The sequence below is a fragment of the Euwallacea fornicatus genome, chromosome 8, assembly GCF_040115645.1.
Source record: "Euwallacea fornicatus isolate EFF26 chromosome 8, ASM4011564v1, whole genome shotgun sequence".
Taxonomy (NCBI): Eukaryota; Metazoa; Arthropoda; class Insecta; order Coleoptera; family Curculionidae; genus Euwallacea; species Euwallacea fornicatus.
In genome coordinates, this window is record NC_089548.1 from 1,220,710 (window position 1) to 1,239,617 (window position 18,908).

General features: G+C 35.9%; 1 protein-coding gene across 2 annotated transcripts; it reads left to right on the forward strand.

Moving 5' to 3' along the window:
• Positions 1 to 2,852: 2,852 nt before the first annotated feature.
• LOC136340551 (protein krueppel-like) lies at positions 2,853 to 17,775 on the forward strand. 2 transcript variants are annotated; one of them, XM_066284723.1, is made up of 2 exons: positions 2,853 to 2,973; positions 12,716 to 17,775. In XM_066284723.1, exons 1-2 carry the CDS (start codon positions 2,940 to 2,942, stop codon positions 13,891 to 13,893), a joined length of 1,212 nt encoding a protein of 403 aa, XP_066140820.1. In that variant the 5' UTR covers positions 2,853 to 2,939; the 3' UTR covers positions 13,894 to 17,775. The 2 variants fall into 2 exon arrangements, with proteins under 2 accessions (XP_066140820.1, XP_066140821.1); XM_066284724.1 differs by lacking the exon at positions 2,853 to 2,973 and adding an exon at positions 5,697 to 5,777.
• The last annotated feature ends 1,133 nt before the right edge of the window (positions 17,776 to 18,908 follow it).

Here is an 18,908-nt window from a genome sequence, read left to right on the forward strand (position 1 = left end):
GTTAATTTAAGTTCAGGTCTCGGAAAGAATTGTGAGAAGTCTGTAATATTACATTAAGAAGCCGGAAAATGGAGCTTTCCCGTGTGCGCTTAATCATTCTCGATTCTATTACGTGTAACGAACGATAGTTTTCAGTGTGTGACTCTGAATTTCATTAAGAGTACGACAAGAATTTGAGCAATGTGAGAGACCGTAGAGTTTTATTATTCAACGTTTGTCGCTAAGGAAATATAGCGATATTTATGATATTTCGTTTTTCCCCTAGAATATGGTTTTTTCGAATTAAAACGTAATAGAATCATTAAAACTGCAATAAAGGATTATATTGAGTAAAGATGCTTACCACCAGAAGCATGTAAAACTGGGTTCTTGGAACTTAGGCACGAAAAATTCGTTTGCGTTGAAGAGTTTTACCAGTTGTTATTGATTGTTGCAGTTTAAAAGGTGCATTAACATGATTTTAACAAATTAAAAAGTTCTGCAGTAGGATGTTCAGTAGTTCTAAAAAATACCGACTATCATTTTTTTTTGTTTATTTATTTAGATGTAATTCATCGAAGTACAAAAGGAAACACATTATACAGGTGGATCCAGAAAGAGAACCGTTTTTAATGTAATTACTCAGACCTAATTGTTCTTGCGTCCAGTGAAGGTTTGTTAGTAGGGGACATCTTTGCCCAGAATTTCATCCCTAACGCTTAACAAAGGAATGAGAAATGTTATCATATATATCGTACTTTCTAAATCACCGTCTCTAATAAATTCATTATATGTGGTCTCTGCATTTTCCAAAGTTGCGATGATTACAGTTATCACACTGTTTTAACCTTAACACTCATTCAAACTGTTAAAATTTTTAAATAAAAACTACTGTTCGGCCGAATCTCATAAACTCCTTTTTGCACGCCGCTGGTGTTCAGCATTATCATTAGATTATATACCTCCTTGCTGCTCGATACCAAGTGCCGTTCATTAATTTAAAAAATCGCAATAGCAATAGTATGTAATAAAATGCAGTTCAATAAACCAACGATATTTTACGTTATCTCAACAAATAAAAATAAAAAAAAACTTCAAAGATGCCCTAAGGAGACCCAGCGATTCACCCGATATTGAAGTAAAGGTCTAGGTCTCTTATATTTCTCAAATTCTTCGTGACTAATTTTAAATTTTGCATGGCTGTAAATTCACACCCTGTACAATGAGAAGGAAGTGTAAAGTAAATACCCGACGCCGATGACGCATTGAGCCAAAGATGGCGCTTGTCGTCTTCGGATGAATATCAAAATTTGGCACGTTTGTGGCTGTGCCACTTAGTATAATGCACTTTAATAAAGTAACATCGAAACTGAAATTGACTATACATACAAACAGTACCATATACATTAAATACTCCCGAAAATCGCTGTATTCGATTGTATCTCGAAGCCAAAATAAATCTTTGCAATAACTAAGATGGAAGACTGCCTTGAGGGATTCAGGGTTGTTCTAGGAAGAGATTAAAAAATGTCATAAATTTCATGGAAAGTCAATGGTTTCCCTCAATAATCTGAAGAGTACTGATGGCATCTCTTTGAGATTAGATACGCATCACTGTGTTTAATTGAGTTTTAGTGCTTAAATAATTCTTTACAAAATTCGATATTGAAATGTGGATTTGACGAATTGAGGATCGTTATGTGGAGAACGAATAAAGTCAGAGAAAGACGAGAAAACATAAAATAGATCTTGTTTTAATCTGGGTCATCGCAGGCCAGGCACAGGATTATTCGACTTTTCACGCAACGAGGTAATTATCTACAAAATTCTACCTAATATCTACAAAACTCTCCACAATATGTAGATTGTGTTTAATTATGGTAAATAAACGGGCGTTCAAAACACTCGTTAAATGGGTCTTTCCGTGGATAACATTTGTTAAATCCCACCTTTGACCTCTCGCAAAAAAAAAACTTTTTGCCAGTAAGCAAAAGAAAACACAGCGTAATTAACAAAGTTTGCCAAAAAGAACTTCTACATGTTATAAGATTATTAAAACCAATTTCAGTTCGGGTAAAAGTTAGTCAGGCAGCAAGGAACAACTTCTTTTTTCGTCGAAATATAAATACGCCCTTCAAAAGCATATTGTTCCTGACAGGCTTGCCTTTGATGTAATTTACTTCGTATCTTCTTCCCCAGTTAATCATTAATGAGAAAGCAGCTTTGTGCTCTTGTCTTGGATCCTGAAAGTAAGTACTTAGTATTAGAACTTCTTTTATGGAGGGAAAAAGGAGGCCAAATTGATACTCTTTGAAGATCATAATAATAAATTCGCAAAAATGTGTCTGTTTGGGGTTCTTTTGATTAGCAAACTGTCCTTCGAAATCACTAGAATTACACGTATCGTGGCAATTATCGCATATATGGACGTTGACCCTTTCATCTTTAAGGAGGTAGTCGAGGAGGTGTCAGATTTTCTCAATGCTATATTAGCGAAACCTCATTACACCAGTTAATTAGTTCTGGTAGTTCCACACCCCCTAATTAATATTTGCACAAGTCCGTAAAGGGCCGCTTTACGCTTTACCACCCCCGGTAAAAGGCCGCTATTGTAAACCGATGCTTTCCGCATCCCTTCTTCTCGCCGTCTCTGTCTGAATCTCAGTGGGGTTAGCAAGGGGGGTGCTCGCTTGCTCTAATTCTCCCCTCTACTACCACTCCCCTCCACTAAAAGTGGGGGTTGGAGTTAGCGTAGGTCATCCCTTGAGTGTGTAAAAATTTTCATAGTCAGTAAGCGTTCATGTGCCAAAAGAACTAGTAGTGCAACACTTTCCAATTGTAGCGGTCGTGCTACTTTACGATAAGTTCGGGGTTTTATGTTGAAACTGATGATTTCGTGATACCTGTTTTTAATTAGACTTTAAGGAGTTTGGTTTATTATTGAGACCGTGTGGGCAAAGATGCCACTGCTACAAGAAAGCACTCCTAAAAGAGGTAAGCTTTCCTTCTAACCATTTGGTTTTTGGTTCATGGAAAAACTTTTAAAATGGTCTAATAAAATAGATCTGTTTTGGTTTACACTTAGTTTCAAATTTCGCGAAAAGCTCTTGACGGAAAACATTTTCCCGCCTTAGATGCGCGCCGCGTATCCATGGTCCGAGCCGCATTCCATAAGCGGTCAGGACTAACCATTTACCTTGATTAAATCTCTCTGGCGTCAATGTTTATAATTTTGCTACAATTTATTTTATATATCACGAGAAAAAATGTTATTGCAGCAACTGATGTCATTCGTCCCGTTTGTTAACTGAGTTTTAAAACTGAGGTTAGTTCAGATTAGTTAGAAAAAATATTATATTTTCGTAATATCCTAGCCCGCAGAAATGTTGACACATCGCCTGCTTTCTGCCAAATCATAACACTAGTTTCGGAGATTTTGAAAAATTTGCGAAACTGCAGGTACAAGTATATTTCTGCTGCTAACTCCAAAAATTGTCCATTAATGCCCTTCGCTGGAAGAGCAATAAATCCACATCAATTTCGACTAATTCTCAATTTTTGTCTTAAAAATGAGGTTTGTCTTTACAGAAGTCGTTGGAAGCACAGAAATTTATTAACCAACATAATGAACTTAATAATTTAATTTAAACCTGTTGGTAGTGACCTGATACCTCATCTACTCAGGTGCATTCTGAGTCCTCCAGTTTATTCTAGAATATGAACAATATGTTTGTAGAAAAGATTGTAATTTGTGTGTTAGGTAGTTATTGACTAAACTGAAATATTTTCAAGTATTATTCATGGATGAATTTTCCATGTGCCTGCGAGTTGCTGTTGCATTTAAATTATCAAAAATGTCATTCTACAGCAGTACAATAAAGTAATTACTTTACCTATTTGGTTGAATATATGATATACAGAGTGAGTCTCAAAGCACGTTAATTTTTAAAAACACTATTAATGTCATTATCTCAAAGTAAGGCTTTTTAGCTACTTTCAACTTTCACCTCGCCAGAATTGAGTTTAGTACTGCGTCAAATGGTATATCGCTAATTCCAAAAATAAGTAAGAGACTATACGTATATTTAACGAAAAGTGAACTCATATCAATACGTTATCATAAGGTTTAATGTAGTCACGCTTGCGCATTCCAAAAATGAAAATTTGATTGGTACACTGAAGATTTCATTCATGTATGAAAATGTGCTTCTTATCTAATAACTTATGTACGCCATTTAAAGTGTACAATTTTTCCATTAAATGAAATTTACATTCCGAATTTTATTCCAACATAGAGGAGTTTTAAAACAAGATAATTTAAAGTCGTTTTTTGTTCACAAGTTTGATAAGATTTCGAGAATCTCGCCCCTAGATGCTGTTTAAAATTCTCTTGCGAGAGTCGTTTATAATGTCATCAATTCATATAAAAATACGATATTTTTTAAATGTTCTTAACCTCATAAAAGGACAAAACGGAGGATCTATTTCCGGACCTCCTAATTATTCCAATCAACCCCTGAAGCCTTGGCCCCTGAAGAAAATCAGTTTGGTTTCTCGGGGTTTCCATACATTATTAAAGTACTCCCCTGGTTTTTCCACTTTATCAATTTACAAAGGCCGGACGATTTTTCCATACCTCTGAATATTAGTAGTGATTTCTTCGAAATTAGTAAGATAAACGATAAAAAGCGTTGTCAAGAAATCTTGAGTTTTATTAATTACAAAATGTTTTTTCGAAACTACCCTGATATCTCCTAGCAGCACTGCCAAATTACACGATCAGTGGCGTTCTGCGTTTCTTTATAACTTCTATTAATCTTAGTGTGATAAACAAAGATTTTCCCTTGACTACTTCAACATCCCAATACCTTTTGATAGGACCCTGTTTTTTTTTTCTTTAAAAGTTAATATGTATTAACGAAATTTAATTATTCATTAATATCAGTGATGTAGTAGGTATTGAGTGATGTACATAAAAATATAACAATAGTAATAAAAGAAAGTACTTAAATGTTTAATGATCGTATTTTCGGGATCTCTTACAACATGATTAGCATTCAGCGACCATATACAAGATGTTTCAGACTTCAACCGGGAAAATCTAATAAACGATAGAACTCGGAAAACTAATAAGAACATTTCATATGAACTGGTATGTTTCAACACTTAGTTGCCGAAATACAGGGTGACAAAACATAAGTCATAGCAGATTAGTGGCGTCGCACAAAAAAATTTGGGACAGTAAAATGAGGCTTGAATCTCGAAAAATTAACACTCTGTAGATCTTCTCAAAGACTTATTAAATCAAATCGTGCAGATTCCACATCATAGTGTACCTGCAAAATGTCAAACTGATGTCTGAAAAACGTAAGCAGTTGTGAAATAATAGAATAAAAAAGGAACACCCTGTATTTCAGTAACGAAGGTTTAAAATGTACAAGTTTACTTGAAATTATCTCATTATTTTATCGAGTTCTATTTTCTAGTAAATTTTCCCGAATGAAATCTGAAACACTCTCTATAAACTTTGAGAGAACTAAAGAAAAACAAGTGCGTAATGGGGGAAATGCTGGATTTCTCATGGAAAATAGAAAATGACAAAACGAAAAAGAATCGTAGTCTCACTGAAGCCGCATTTAATATTTTGCAAATTGAAAGATCATAGCTTGGAATTTGATTAAGATCTGGGCAAAAAATCAAACAAATCAACGAAACATAAACACTCAGTGCTGCCCATCGCCTGATTTCAAGACCGTTCACTTTTAGTCTAGCTGTGTTTGAATTTTAACTAAAGATCTGTAAGTTCGATTTTAGTTTATTTATATGTTTAGTATATATTAGTATGTATTAATAGTTTTTCCTACTATAATACGTTTGAGATTATGGAGCTGTTGATGTCTTTAGGGGCGAAACTCGCACAAAGCACCCAATAAAACTTTTTAAAAACTAAGGCAATTTGTGCTTTTGTGACATAAAATACTTTTGTTACACACCGAAGGTGTGAAGTACATGATTACGACCTCAAGGTCAAATTAAATCCTTTAGCGCACGGCGCCAAGGGGTCTAAGACGTGAGGGTCAGAATTATTTCACAACTGCAATGTGTAAATTATTTTTTGGTAAATAGAACAATAATGAGGATTATTTGCGGTCGATTACCTCATTGGGTAGGTAATGACCAATATACGTGTCATCATTAATCGTTGTTTACGCAAAAAGCGAACAAATGTACTTTACGGGCAGTTAGCACAACTAGTAGTGATGTTGTTTGAAACTGGTAATAGAAAAAATACATTAAAACACTAATCCGCGTAAAATTTATAATTTTTTTTTATTCGTCAAACGATCGCGTGCTTTATTATATGTCTAGTCCGATTATATCCTTTATGCGCCTGATGATGACTTTGGCACGAAACTCTGGTAACGGTACCCACTAGCGTTTTTTTTGTTATTTTAAATTTTTACAATAATCGGTGAAAACAGGGAATTTTTTGAGAGCATTTTTACGATAAACGACTACGTCAGTTACCAAATATCCATCGCACTCCAACGTTGCGAAATACCAATTACTACCAATCTAGAGTGTAATTTCTAGAAAGGATTGTTGGCTTTGCGATGTTACTGAACCCATTCTAGTTGTCTATTCCATCGCATACGTCCGGACAAAATGTAATACATTTTAATTAAAAATTAAACAAGATATAGATAAGGCATCGCGATAGTGATTGTAAACTTGTTTCTTTATGGCACCTTCATTTGCCGTGTTACTTAATTTAACTGAAAAAATTTGAAAGTACTTCTTTACAGACCGATAATGGATCTAATTTAATATTAATTTGGCGTACAGGAAGCGTTTTTAAATAATGCCGACTTAATCGTCCGACTCTGAAAAAAATCGCTTCCAACTCATATGTCTGGTCTATGCATATGGTGCTAAAAAAGTCATTTCAGACTTTGTCGTTGAAGTACCTACACGCGTGTAATACTCGTTTAATTAAGGAGGCAATTATTTTTTAAGTCACCTAAATATTTGCATTACGCAACGAGTTCAGCGGGTACCGCATGAGCGTGAACACCCAGTTTCTCATTATGGTAACGTCTGGAGAAGAGAAAGCGGGCCATTCTTTTTTATTCAAAATTAACTATCATTATCTGTGTTTATGGAAACTCATGGCTAAAATTCGAGATATTAAAGGATCGTCGAGACGCCTTCAAGTGTTCCTACGCCCAGACTAAAAAGAAGTTATCAGGGTTTCCTCTTTGAAAGGAGTTTCGCCGTAATGGAAGCTCGAATTTCAACAACGGAAGGGTTATTTCGTAAAAGGAAGACGGGACTAATGAAGGGAGGAGATAAATGAGAAAGGATAATGGCTCGCGACTGCGCTTCTTTTTGCTCCTGGACTCCTGGGAGGAGTCCTGATCGTTAATGATTCATTACAGCTGCCCTTTTATTATTAGAAAGTCTTGGATTATGTCGGATTCGACGACTTCATTGGCTTTCTGAACGACGTTGGTGACGGCAACGCTGCGTAAATCTTGAATTTTTATGCCATATTTTATGCTAGAAAACGTATCTTCTAATTGCCTTTTTTTGTAGGGCGTTTCCGTAGTACCTAACGAACCGACTATTAATTGATAGGTTTTATAATCTGCACCTTCTTCGGGTGCAACTAATCTGCACCTTCTTCGGGCACAACCTGGTTTTTATGCAATACCGCATATCGAGTCTTGGAAAAACGGGTTTCTTATAGTCGCAGGTTAGTTTCGGTTAGTTTCCATTCGTGTTTTTTGCAATTGAGGCCAGCTCTTCAATACCTTTGGTTAACCCTAATTTAATAACTCTCAATAGCGGCTGAAATCTGGTTTTGTGAAAACTTTTAATAAGCCTCTCGTCTACCTTGATATCAAATGTACAGAAATAACAATGTTACATGAAACTTTTTCCAGCCTTTGTATTTAATAACGCAGAGAAAGGTTATATGTATATATTCGATAAACACCAGACTTTTGTAGAGTTAAACTCTGAGCTCCATGCAGTACCAACTCAATATGCTACATATAAACACATAAATATCTTATTCTCTTTTATTCTAGTTGGGCACATGAATCAATTGCCATATTTATCTAACGTAAGCCCAATTCCTTTGAGGGAAATTCTTTTGCGCAGAGACATAAAATCTGCTTGCTCGTAAGTGCTGATAAATTAACCCTTACTAATTACTGTACAGGGCGTTTGGATTTGTAGTGTTTTGACAGGAAAATCCCATTTCCTAGCTAGATGGGAAAAGCTAGCATACATGTCAAGAGGTTGATTTTTGAGAAAATTAATGGGGAAATTGTATTTCGATATCTTTGCAGTTCACGGCGCTAGAGGGCGTTTTTCAAATTTTTAAAATTTCTCATAACTTTTTTTGTTTAGGACAATATTGAAATTAAACAAACATTTTTAAGGCGCTTTTTCGATGTGATGACTGTGGCATGCTTACATTCTTGCTATAGCGTACTATTTTGTCAAAACCCAACGTAACTTTTTTATTTTAAATGAAAATCACAATTGACTATGACTTTAAAAAAAATGTCTATTTTAAACCATTTTCAACTATGTGAGTATGTCTAGTTATTTTCAAAAATAACTGAAGTATTAGACTTTTTGAGTTTATATTCGAGTTGCTTTTGGCATCAATTGTCCAAGCAACATTATTTATTTTATATGTTTTAATTTTTGCGTCATAGTTTTTAATGTTTAGTGTTGCTTTGGTGCCGATTTTTCAAGTAAAAAATTATAAATAACTATGAACAATATTACATGGTAAAGTGTTTTATGTTGTCAAATGAAAACTTACAAGCAGCTGGTGAGTTATACTTCCATACGTATCCCCAGCGACATCAACTAGATAAAAGATTATTTAAATTAATGAAATTGAACAACTAAATGTAAATGGAGAAGTTTTAGAAGATTCAAACATCATTTATTTTTGAAAATAACCAAAAACATATTTACATAGTTGAAAATAGTTTAAAATGGACATTTTTAAAGCTCTAACTGACTATAATTCTCATTTAAAATAAAAAAGTTATGTCAGTTTTTGACAACAATAGTACGCTGTAACAAAAAAAAACACGCCACTGGAATCACATAAAAAAAGTACCTTAAAAATGTTTTTTTTTTTACTTCAATATTGTTCTAAACTAAAAAGTTGTGAAGAATTTTGAAAATGGTCGAAATTTGAAAAACGCTTTCTAGCACCTCGGAGTCCAATGATATCGAAAAACGATTTTCCCCATTAATATTTTCTAAAAAATCAACATCTTAACACATGCTAGTTTTCCCTATTCAGCCGGAAAATAACATTTTCCTATCAAAACACCTCAAAGCCGAACACCTTGTAAACGTTCACTCGCTAGCAAAAATTTATCGCAAAGCAGGGTACAAGTTGCGTAGTTCGTAAACGGGGTTGAAGCCTCACCGAACATTTTCTAGCTGATCTCAATAAAGTACTTCTACTTAGTAAGGCGATCTGATTCTCCTTTCTCACCAATTACTCAATCGCCAAGTTTAACAAATTTTCGCACCCAAAAAGAGTTGGAAAACTCACTGATTTCTGCAGCTTCCTCTGAATTAATTCTATGTAGTAAAGTCTTCAAGTTTCTTCTACTAAATTTCAAGTTCCAACACTTTGCTTCAAAAATCGTTGATCGATTTTCACCGTTTTCACTTTAGTCCGTTTTTAGAGTTGTTTTAAAGTACGAGGTGTACTTAAAAAATTACAGAAATTTTGTGGGCTATATTAATTATATTTATGTGATTTTTTGCTTGATGTGTTAATAAACATACCCCCCGCTTCTACGTGTGCAGTATGGTAAAAATTATAATGGATTAAATTATAACAATAAATGATTGAGTGAAAAAGTCAACAACTTAAGGCCTGCTTCAATTAAAGGAAAAACTATTAGTATTTTCGCTATTTTTGGAAGTAGGTACCCACAATTTTATATTATTGGAAAAACCTAAACATGGACGATTTTAAATTCATTACTACGATTTCCATAAAAAATTATGTTTTTCTGATGAAGTGGACAGCTATAGAAAACATCTGAATAAACAACTGGGCTGCACTTACAAAAGTGCCTTAGGAATGTATTTAAGAAATTTAAATATTCTTTGAAATAAAATAGTCATGACCAATTTTCAAAATGACTGAAAATTGGGAAACTAAACTTCCTATACCTCGGTTGACAGTGAAAATATCGTGAGACGATTTTTACCATTAAGCATTTCTCAGAAATTGAACCATTGACAGCTAAATCGATGTTGCTCTGTTTAACATAGGTTTCCTTTGTTAAAACAGACCAATTCCGACCACATTGTACATTGGTGGATATATTGGAACTTCAGTTTGTTGGCGAATTTAAAAAATTTTGGATTCCGTTCGACACGAACGGTTATCTTTGGAGCAAATTTTGTCGAAAAAATCAATAAAGAACATTACCTATGAGTCCAACAACGTTTACGTGAAGCAATTCGAAACAAAAATTGAAATTCATGGCTTTCACACCGTGATAATGCCACAGCTCACACTTCATTCATTACGTATTTTTGGACCAAAAACAATACTGTAATGATGCCACAACCTCCATATTGGCCAAATATGGCGCCCTGTGACTTCTTTGTGTTCCTGAAAATAAAGGGAACTTTAAAATGTCGTCTTGCGAACAGAGACGAGATTAATTGTGCGTCACTAAAAGACCTAAACAGTATTACAAAATTTGAGATTTATAAGAGTCTCGGAGATTGGAAAGAACACTGGCATAAGTGTATCTTATCAGACGGGGTCTAGTTCAAAGGGGAGAAAACTGACGTAGTTGAATAAATAAAAAAACTTTCAAAAAATTTTTAATTTTCGTTTTTTTCTGAATATACTTTCTGTGTATTCCGAAAAATTGAGATTTTGTAAAAATGTTTTTAGTTTTTCCTCAGCTTATTTGATGATGCCATTCGAAACGATTTACACTTCATCATTGCCTCTTCCTCCTCCACAATATGGCGACGTCCTATTTGAAATACGACGTTTCGGTTTTCGTCAATAATCATCAACATTGGTTTTCTCATGCGCGCCATCTTGGATTTTCACATTTTACAATTTAGCCTTCCTGCTGTTCATATATTAATTTTACATATTCTTGAACTGCAAATTTCGCACTAATTTAACAGACCTCGCATTTTTTATGGTTACCAAAATACTCGCAGTTGAATTCGAGAAATGAACACACTGAACACATCGCAGTTATGAAATATTCACGACCTTCACGTTTTAGTAATGTACGCTGCAGGTCACCTTAGAAAAAGCTCATTAGAAGAATTTTTTGGATGTTTTTTCATCTCTATGGATGCCCAAGCAGACCAATGCAAGATAGTTAATAAAAATCACACCCCAAAGAGTTTTCTCTGCATCATCATGTCCCTTATAATATTGGAACGATGATGGATTACTTCGCGCTGTCTGCCACAAATGGTGAAAAATAGAAACGATTTATCGTGATAGACGAAACCCGTCACACTATTGAAAATCGAACGTGATGGCACAATGCAAATAAAATCCACATAACCGAGTTTTGAATAGGAAATCGTCGAGTCAGACGCGTTCTCCATAAAACGAGGGAGTTCCATTGTGGAAAAGGGCATCAATGAGCAACGATATCGTTTTGCGAAAGACGCTTTCGAAAGCAGATATAGAATTTTATCGTTTTCCACTTGTAGATTAACATTTCTGTATTGATCATTTCGGTGGGTGCGTCGAAAATTTCGATTCCGAAAGTCTTCCGAATTCTCAGATTTTCGAACGAATGTCTTCATTAAGCCTCAAGTGTATGACCTTTACAACAAAAACAATGTTTCTGCGTCTGCGGCAAACATGAAAATGCATTTTTGGGTTTAGTGCCGGTTAGTGTGTGAAAAGTGACTTTGCACCCGCGTACGATACATCGTTTGCGGTTTAGGTTAGTAGTGAGTTTTTTTGGGTTATTCGCGCGGGTAAATAATTCATCCCCTCCCGGATCGACCCCTGCCCCATCAATGAAATGCACATTCGATCAAGGCACGGGTGTGCTTTTTCTAGTTTTCTACGAAAAATGACACAAAACCCGGGCGTTTCAGAAACGGTCCTTTATAGAACCATTCAAGCGGCCGTAATGCAAAACCTAACGTCTTTGCTATTATGTATACAATGTCTTAAGTCCCATTGTCAATCGTCTTGAGGAGTAGGGTGTTTAGACACATCACGCTACATGGAAGATCGATAATGGGGTTGAAATGCCATGTGTGCAATCGACGGCGACATCCATATATTTATATCGTGTTAGTTTTGCAAACATTTGAGCAGAGTGGTACTTTGGTATCCTGTTCAAAAAGCAGGCACATAATGTGTCTGTGTCTGGACCCCAATCATGATAATCTCTCGGCAACGATAAGAGATGTGTTTTTGGTTAAATTGAGCAAATTGTAGATGAAAAATATGTTGAGTTAAAAGTTCCGATGAACGTCCCAGATACTCGAAAATAACAAAAATTTTGGAAAAAAATTTGCCCGTCATACGGAGCCCAATGGACTGCAACGCAGGCGCGACTTACCTGTAAAATTTACAAAATCGTCATTTAACGAACGAGTGCATTAATCGCTCCCATTAATAATCGAGAAATTTTAATGTTAACAAATCTTAATAAAACCCTTTTGATTCCAGATATTCTCAACACAATGGACATAAAAGTCGAACAGGAGGACACCCTCAACCCCTCATTTCCCGCAGTGGGGTACCCACCTTTCGCCAATGCTTCAATGTTCACACCTTCTCAGCTGATGATTGCGAGTCAATTAATGGCTGCTTCTGGACTGCCTATGTCCAATCTCTCAGCAAGCTTGGATGGAAGGATGCTCTTCCATCCAAGCTTGCTACCCATTCAGTGGTCAGCCAACTCGCCACCATCGCCCACCTGCAGCGAACAATTGTCTCCATCCTCCAAGCTGAGGAAGGCGAAACTCCACAACAATAACAACAACAATGTGGTGTCCAGTAGCACTTCAGCTGAGGCCAGGAAAAAAAAGTGGAGAGTTGCTGAGGATACTAACACCAGCTTACCGTTGAGTTCGCCCACTAGTAGTGTATCGCCTCCTTCTGGAAGCGACTCCAAAGATGCGAACAGAGATAAGCAGTTCACTTGTGGGGTGTGCAATAGGTCTTTCGGGTACAAGCACGTCCTGCAAAACCACGAAAGGACACACACAGGAGAGAAGCCTTTCGAATGTCCGGAGTGTCACAAAAGGTTCACTAGGGATCACCATTTGAAGACTCACATGAGACTGCACACAGGGGAGAGGCCATATCATTGTGATCATTGTGATAGACAGTTTGTTCAAGTAGCCAATCTACGGCGGCATCTGAGAGTACACACAGGAGAAAGGCCCTATTCTTGCGATCATTGCTCTGCCAAATTCTCGGACTCTAACCAACTGAAAGCGCACATATTAATTCATACCAACGAGAAACCATTTTCGTGTGAAAGATGCCACAGCCGGTTTCGAAGGAGGCACCACCTGATGCACCACAAGTGTGGGATACCCATGACGGACCGCCCAATAACACCAGAACTCGAAGATGTGATGACTCCGGAGCCAGAGGACCTAACGAGCAAACCGCGAATCCTGCATCCTCCCAGTAGTCCGCTGATAAGTCTTCCACTACAGGTGCACTTACCTGAGCAGACAGAACCTGAAGACCTAAGCATGAGCACTGGGATGAACTCGAACAGCAGCGGAGTGGGTTCCCCAATGTCCCGAAGTCCGAGCTCTAAGACGGACTGTGAAGATGAGGAAATATACCACCATCCAGAATGTGGTGCTGTTGGAATGTTTGTTCGTTAAAGAAGTTTCTTTCGTTCGCATGTCCGACTGAAGATAACTAATAACGGTTATCTTTGGTCAGGTATGCTGAAGATAACTAACAGTTATCTTCAGTCAGGTATGCAAGTTCCTAGAAGCTAGTTAAGAATATATTGAACAAAAAGATCAAAAATTTTCCTGTTTAATATATTTTTTAAATTTTATTTTACTGCCGGGTAAATTGCCAAGTTCGCTTTTTTTTCCAGGCAGTCGTAAAATATTGCACAAAACTAGTGCAAAACTGCTCACTCAATGCAAGCTGTAAATTCACTGTTAGGACATCCCCGGTGCATACCTGCCAATTTTATGGTTCAAGTGACCGATCTTTTGAAAGAAAAAATTTGCATTGTTCTACACCGAACTAGTGCAATAAAGTCGAGGTCTGGTCATCTTTTGGGAAAAGCGCTATTATTTGACCCGAAATTAGTGGCACATTGGTTTCACGGGTATTTATGCCTCAAAGCAAGTTAACCTTGATTTATAATGGCCTCTTAGTCGAGCCAGTCTTGGTCACTTTGCCCTAACTGTACTTCGGGGTTTCAATATATTTCGCAATTTTCTGATTTATGGCCTAGAAGAAGAATGAGAGAATATACAGGCTGGCCTGAATTTCGGCTGCGTAAGTTCAAAATATAATGCAAATTGCTACACAGCTTCTTACAGAGTGTTTATTTTTCATTAGGCGAAGAAGGCTTCCGAATTTTTCTGAAAAACTCTTTTTTGTTTAAATTGTTTTTCATAAGGTTAAAAAAGTTTTCTAGAAAAGCATATGTTTGTCCGAACTTCGTAATTGTCGTTTTTACCTTTTGCACACAAACCAAACGAGAAATTAGATTACACATAATTACACACATACAGCATTGGCGTGTTAAACTCAAAAACATGTGACGGAATTTGAGTAAATAAATCTTTTTTTGTGAAACAACATTGACCCATCACGTTTAAAGGCCCAAAGATATGCCAGTACACACTGGGAAAACCATAAAAAAATTACTACACCCTTTCTTTGGAATCCATAAAATATTTAATTAAAATGTCTATACAGAGCGGAACGCTAAAAAAATTTAAATCAAATTTGAACGCTCTTTAAACAAATTTTATTCCTCAACGCAGAATACATGATTCAGTAAGGGCGAATGCAATTATCTCGACGAAATCTTGATAATTCTAGTGATAATTTGCAAATTAACACTACACTTATCAAGAGTTGGTCAAGATGGAGCAAAAAAGGATACGGCGGATGACGCTGGTAGTTGTCCTTTAGACTTCTCTAGAGAACTTAGTACCATTCTCATCAGTTTTTAGTTCCGAGACCCATATGGTACTCTGCTGGTGAATCAATTCGTTCTTCAAAAAACTCATGGACCACACAAAATTTCTAGAACGGTCCATGTGAAACCCCTCTTAAGCAAACCTTCATTAATTTCCAGAACTTACTAGAGGAAGCAAGATTTTTTGTGCGGGAATCCGAAATCTGTTTTTCGTGAAAATTCTATGTCTTTATTTTCTACGAAAAATCTTGCGGTTTGCCATATTTGAACACAGTCACCTGAAGAAAGTTTTTAAATAGTCGAGCGTTCGCTAAACTCAAAATTCTTCCGAATGAGAGTTATCATTCGAGTTCTATGTTTAAAAAATAAATTTAAATGATTGATAAAACGAGTTGCTGAAAGATGACTAAAAACAATTAAAAAATATGTAAAAATCTATTTTAGTAGGGAAGAGTGTCGTTGGATTTGGAGTTGAAGTGTAGATAACGTTGGAGTTTTGTTTGACCTCGAAGCAACCTGGAATAATCTTCTTCACTATTGTTAATCGCATTTTCATCTTGCGGGGTTTTTGCTTTCTTGAATCTCCTTTGGGGAATAAAAAGAAACGAATTATGTCGATAATATACTTATTGAATGTGTGTCTGGTTTCATGTACAGTTTCACAGATTTTTTTAGGTTTATTGAATCCAACGTTCGTTATTTGGGATTTTGCTACTCAGATTTAATTTCCGCAAGCCGTATTAGTGGTACCTAATTAAAGGTCTCCATTAATGGAGCAAGCCCTAAGAAAATCCGAAGTCCTTTTAAAGATAATGGCTAATGGCGCCGAACAATTACTAAACCCTTGTCACTCCTGATGATACTTCAGAAACATGCCACCAAAGTAATAAGGGGCGGTATTTCCTTTGTTAATGATGACTTATAAAAGTCCAAAAGCTGTATGCTGTGGTCAAATTTTCGCACACGGCTTCAAAACCCTTTTACCGAGTCTTCAATTTCTCGCTCTTGGACTCTCATGACCACAAACCTGATATAGATTTGTCGGTTATACATTTCAATATGTTTTATATTCGTCGCGGTTTTACTGTTACAATAGATGAAATTACATAAATATGTAATTTCATCTATTGTAACAGTAAAACCGCGACGTTAGAATTTGATCTAGAAATTCTATTATTTTTTCCGACACTTAACCGGCTACTAGGACAATGCAGTCTATGAATAGGAGAAAACTAGTTACTAGTTTCCTTCTATTCATAGACTGCATTGTCCTAGCACCACACAAGAAACGACACCTGAATTTGATCTACTTGGTAATTTACCCTATTCGGCATCCCTAACGGTTCGTATGACCTATTTGCTACATGGTTGAACAAAACACGGTTCGTGTTTTGTACAACCATGTAGCAAATAGGTCATACTTTCTTCGCAGCAAACATGTTTGCTGTGAAGAAACTATGGCCCGTCTGTTAGTATTATGATCACTCTCAGCATCACAAACGCTACGCAAGTTCAAAATGGACATTTTGCGTAGCATTTGTGATTCTGAGATGTTCGAATCGACGTAAAACGTTGATTTCTGATATATCTAAGTAATGTGTATAAACTGTATATAGTCTATTGTAACTGTGTGGCTGTTTATGATTTTCGATTAGGAATCCCTAATACATGTATGTAAATGGAGGCTGTTTCATGTAATTTGTTGATTTTTGTTTGTTACTGTACATAACAAATATAATTTTCTTTAGCGAGATTTGTACTGGTTATAGTGTCCACACTGTTCCAATTTTAGATAGATACTCTAACTAACGTACCAATAAATTAGGTCCAACATTACCCCCATACCACAGATAATACAGACATTTGCATACAGAAAAATAATCAACATGTTGATTATTTTTCTATGTGCAAATGTCTGTATTACCTTAAGTTACTCCAAAAGCTTCGATGCTTACTGCAATTTACTTTATCAAATTGATACAGGGTTGTTCAATGTTTATTCCTGAAAGGGATTAGTGTATCTGCCCGTTTGAGTTCGCAGTAATCTGTATACGTTGTTAACGCTGTACCTAAATCCATATTTAAATTAAGAAACTCGAATCCATAAGACTGATTTTTATTATAGAGATTTTCTTAATAAGAGTATCATATTTTTAAAAATGTATATACATTAATGGCTTTGTTTATAATTTTTATATAAAATGATAAACAAAACCATTCTCCGCTATACCGACCCAACTACCTCATATGAGTACAAACAATATTAAAGATGTTTAATGTTTTTTGGTGGATGTAAGTTTTAAGGATTCTGATCCCTTAAAATATATAAGATTTCCCCCGAAAATAATGTATTTGTTCTATCTCTTCTCTATGTCGAGTAATAGGATGAAATATATCGTGTTTCTTGAAATTACTATTTGTCTAGTATCGTATTTCTGAGTGTTAACGCCCTCACGACCCAACAAGAAATCTTTGTGATCTGTCTCGATCTGCCTGCATAATTATGTAAAAATTCTTGTGTTAATTACAAAAGCACCTCCGGGTATTCCATGATGTCAATATACCTATTTTATTATTAAACTATTGTTCGTTATTTCATGGCGTTTCATTCTTTGTAGTTTTCTTTTGTAGGCTAATGACGGCACAACCCCTTTGAATTACCTTATAGGTCAAGGTATGATGAAATTCGTGTTAGTTAAGGACGAATTATCCGACCTCAATTTGTAGGTGGCAGATAGAAAAACTTTATACCGGGCGCCCGATTGAGAAAGGTACCCGTCAGTATCTCGCAAGCGACCCATTGTGTGACCAGCCTTGACCTGCCATTTGAACTGCTAAATCAAATTGATTCAGATATAACTGGATTATCAAGAAGTCGAGTATTCTCAATAATCTTAATTAGCGTTTTGGAAAATCCAACCTCTTCAGAATTGATTCAAATAACACATGCGGATCTGCCTAATTAGTTTACAACAAACAGAAAGTGGTTAATTTCCTTTCGTGTGTTTCGATCATTACCTGAAGTTGTGGTTAAGGTTAATTTAGTTACTTTTCATTTTAAAGCATCTTCGTCTTAGACGATCTAAAGACACTAAACATATTACAATAGAAGTCGCAGCGAATTACGATCTTTTAAAGTCATTTTCCAAAGTAATTAAGCAGCATTTCACTATTTTCTTAACCGAAAATAAAATGTCTTTAGGATTTTTCCCATGCACGTATGTATATGTGTTTTACGATCTCTCAACTACCTCACTTTGTATGCTTTAACGGGGCTCCAATAACTTTTTCTGTTCCTAAGATACATGGCCAAATGTTGTCGCATCAGTTTGATTCATATTTTCCAGATATTGAAAACACTTCGAGACGGAACTCGCTCAAGCTGCATTTGGAAGGTTTTGTAATTGAAGTATCCAGGCTCAACACGAGATCCCTACCAGTCAATATAAGCTAAAAATATCACCTTAGTAGTTTCGAAAACGCCGTTCAAAAGGGATAGATACTCACTTTACGCTACTTTTCAGCCTGTTTTCGTCGATATCTTAAAAATCAGTGGAACGATTGCGGTAAACGAGCATATCAAATTGAATTATCTCTAAGGAGCAATGTAAGCTTGCCTAACTCGGCTTATAATATTTCTTTTCAAAGTTTTTCTTATGGCATATTCTAGTACTCCTTATCATAATCTTCCAAACGCATAATCAATGCCTGGAATTAATCGTCTCG

Excerpts from the sequence above, each read along its gene's own strand:
- LOC136340551 (XM_066284723.1), top strand. The coding sequence starts at position 2,940 with ATGCCACTGCTACAAGAAAGCACTCCTAAAAGAG. Across the intron at positions 2,974-12,715 it reads AGAAAGCACTCCTAAAAGAG|ATATTCTCAACACAATGGAC; the intron begins GTAAGCTTTCCT and ends TTTTGATTCCAG.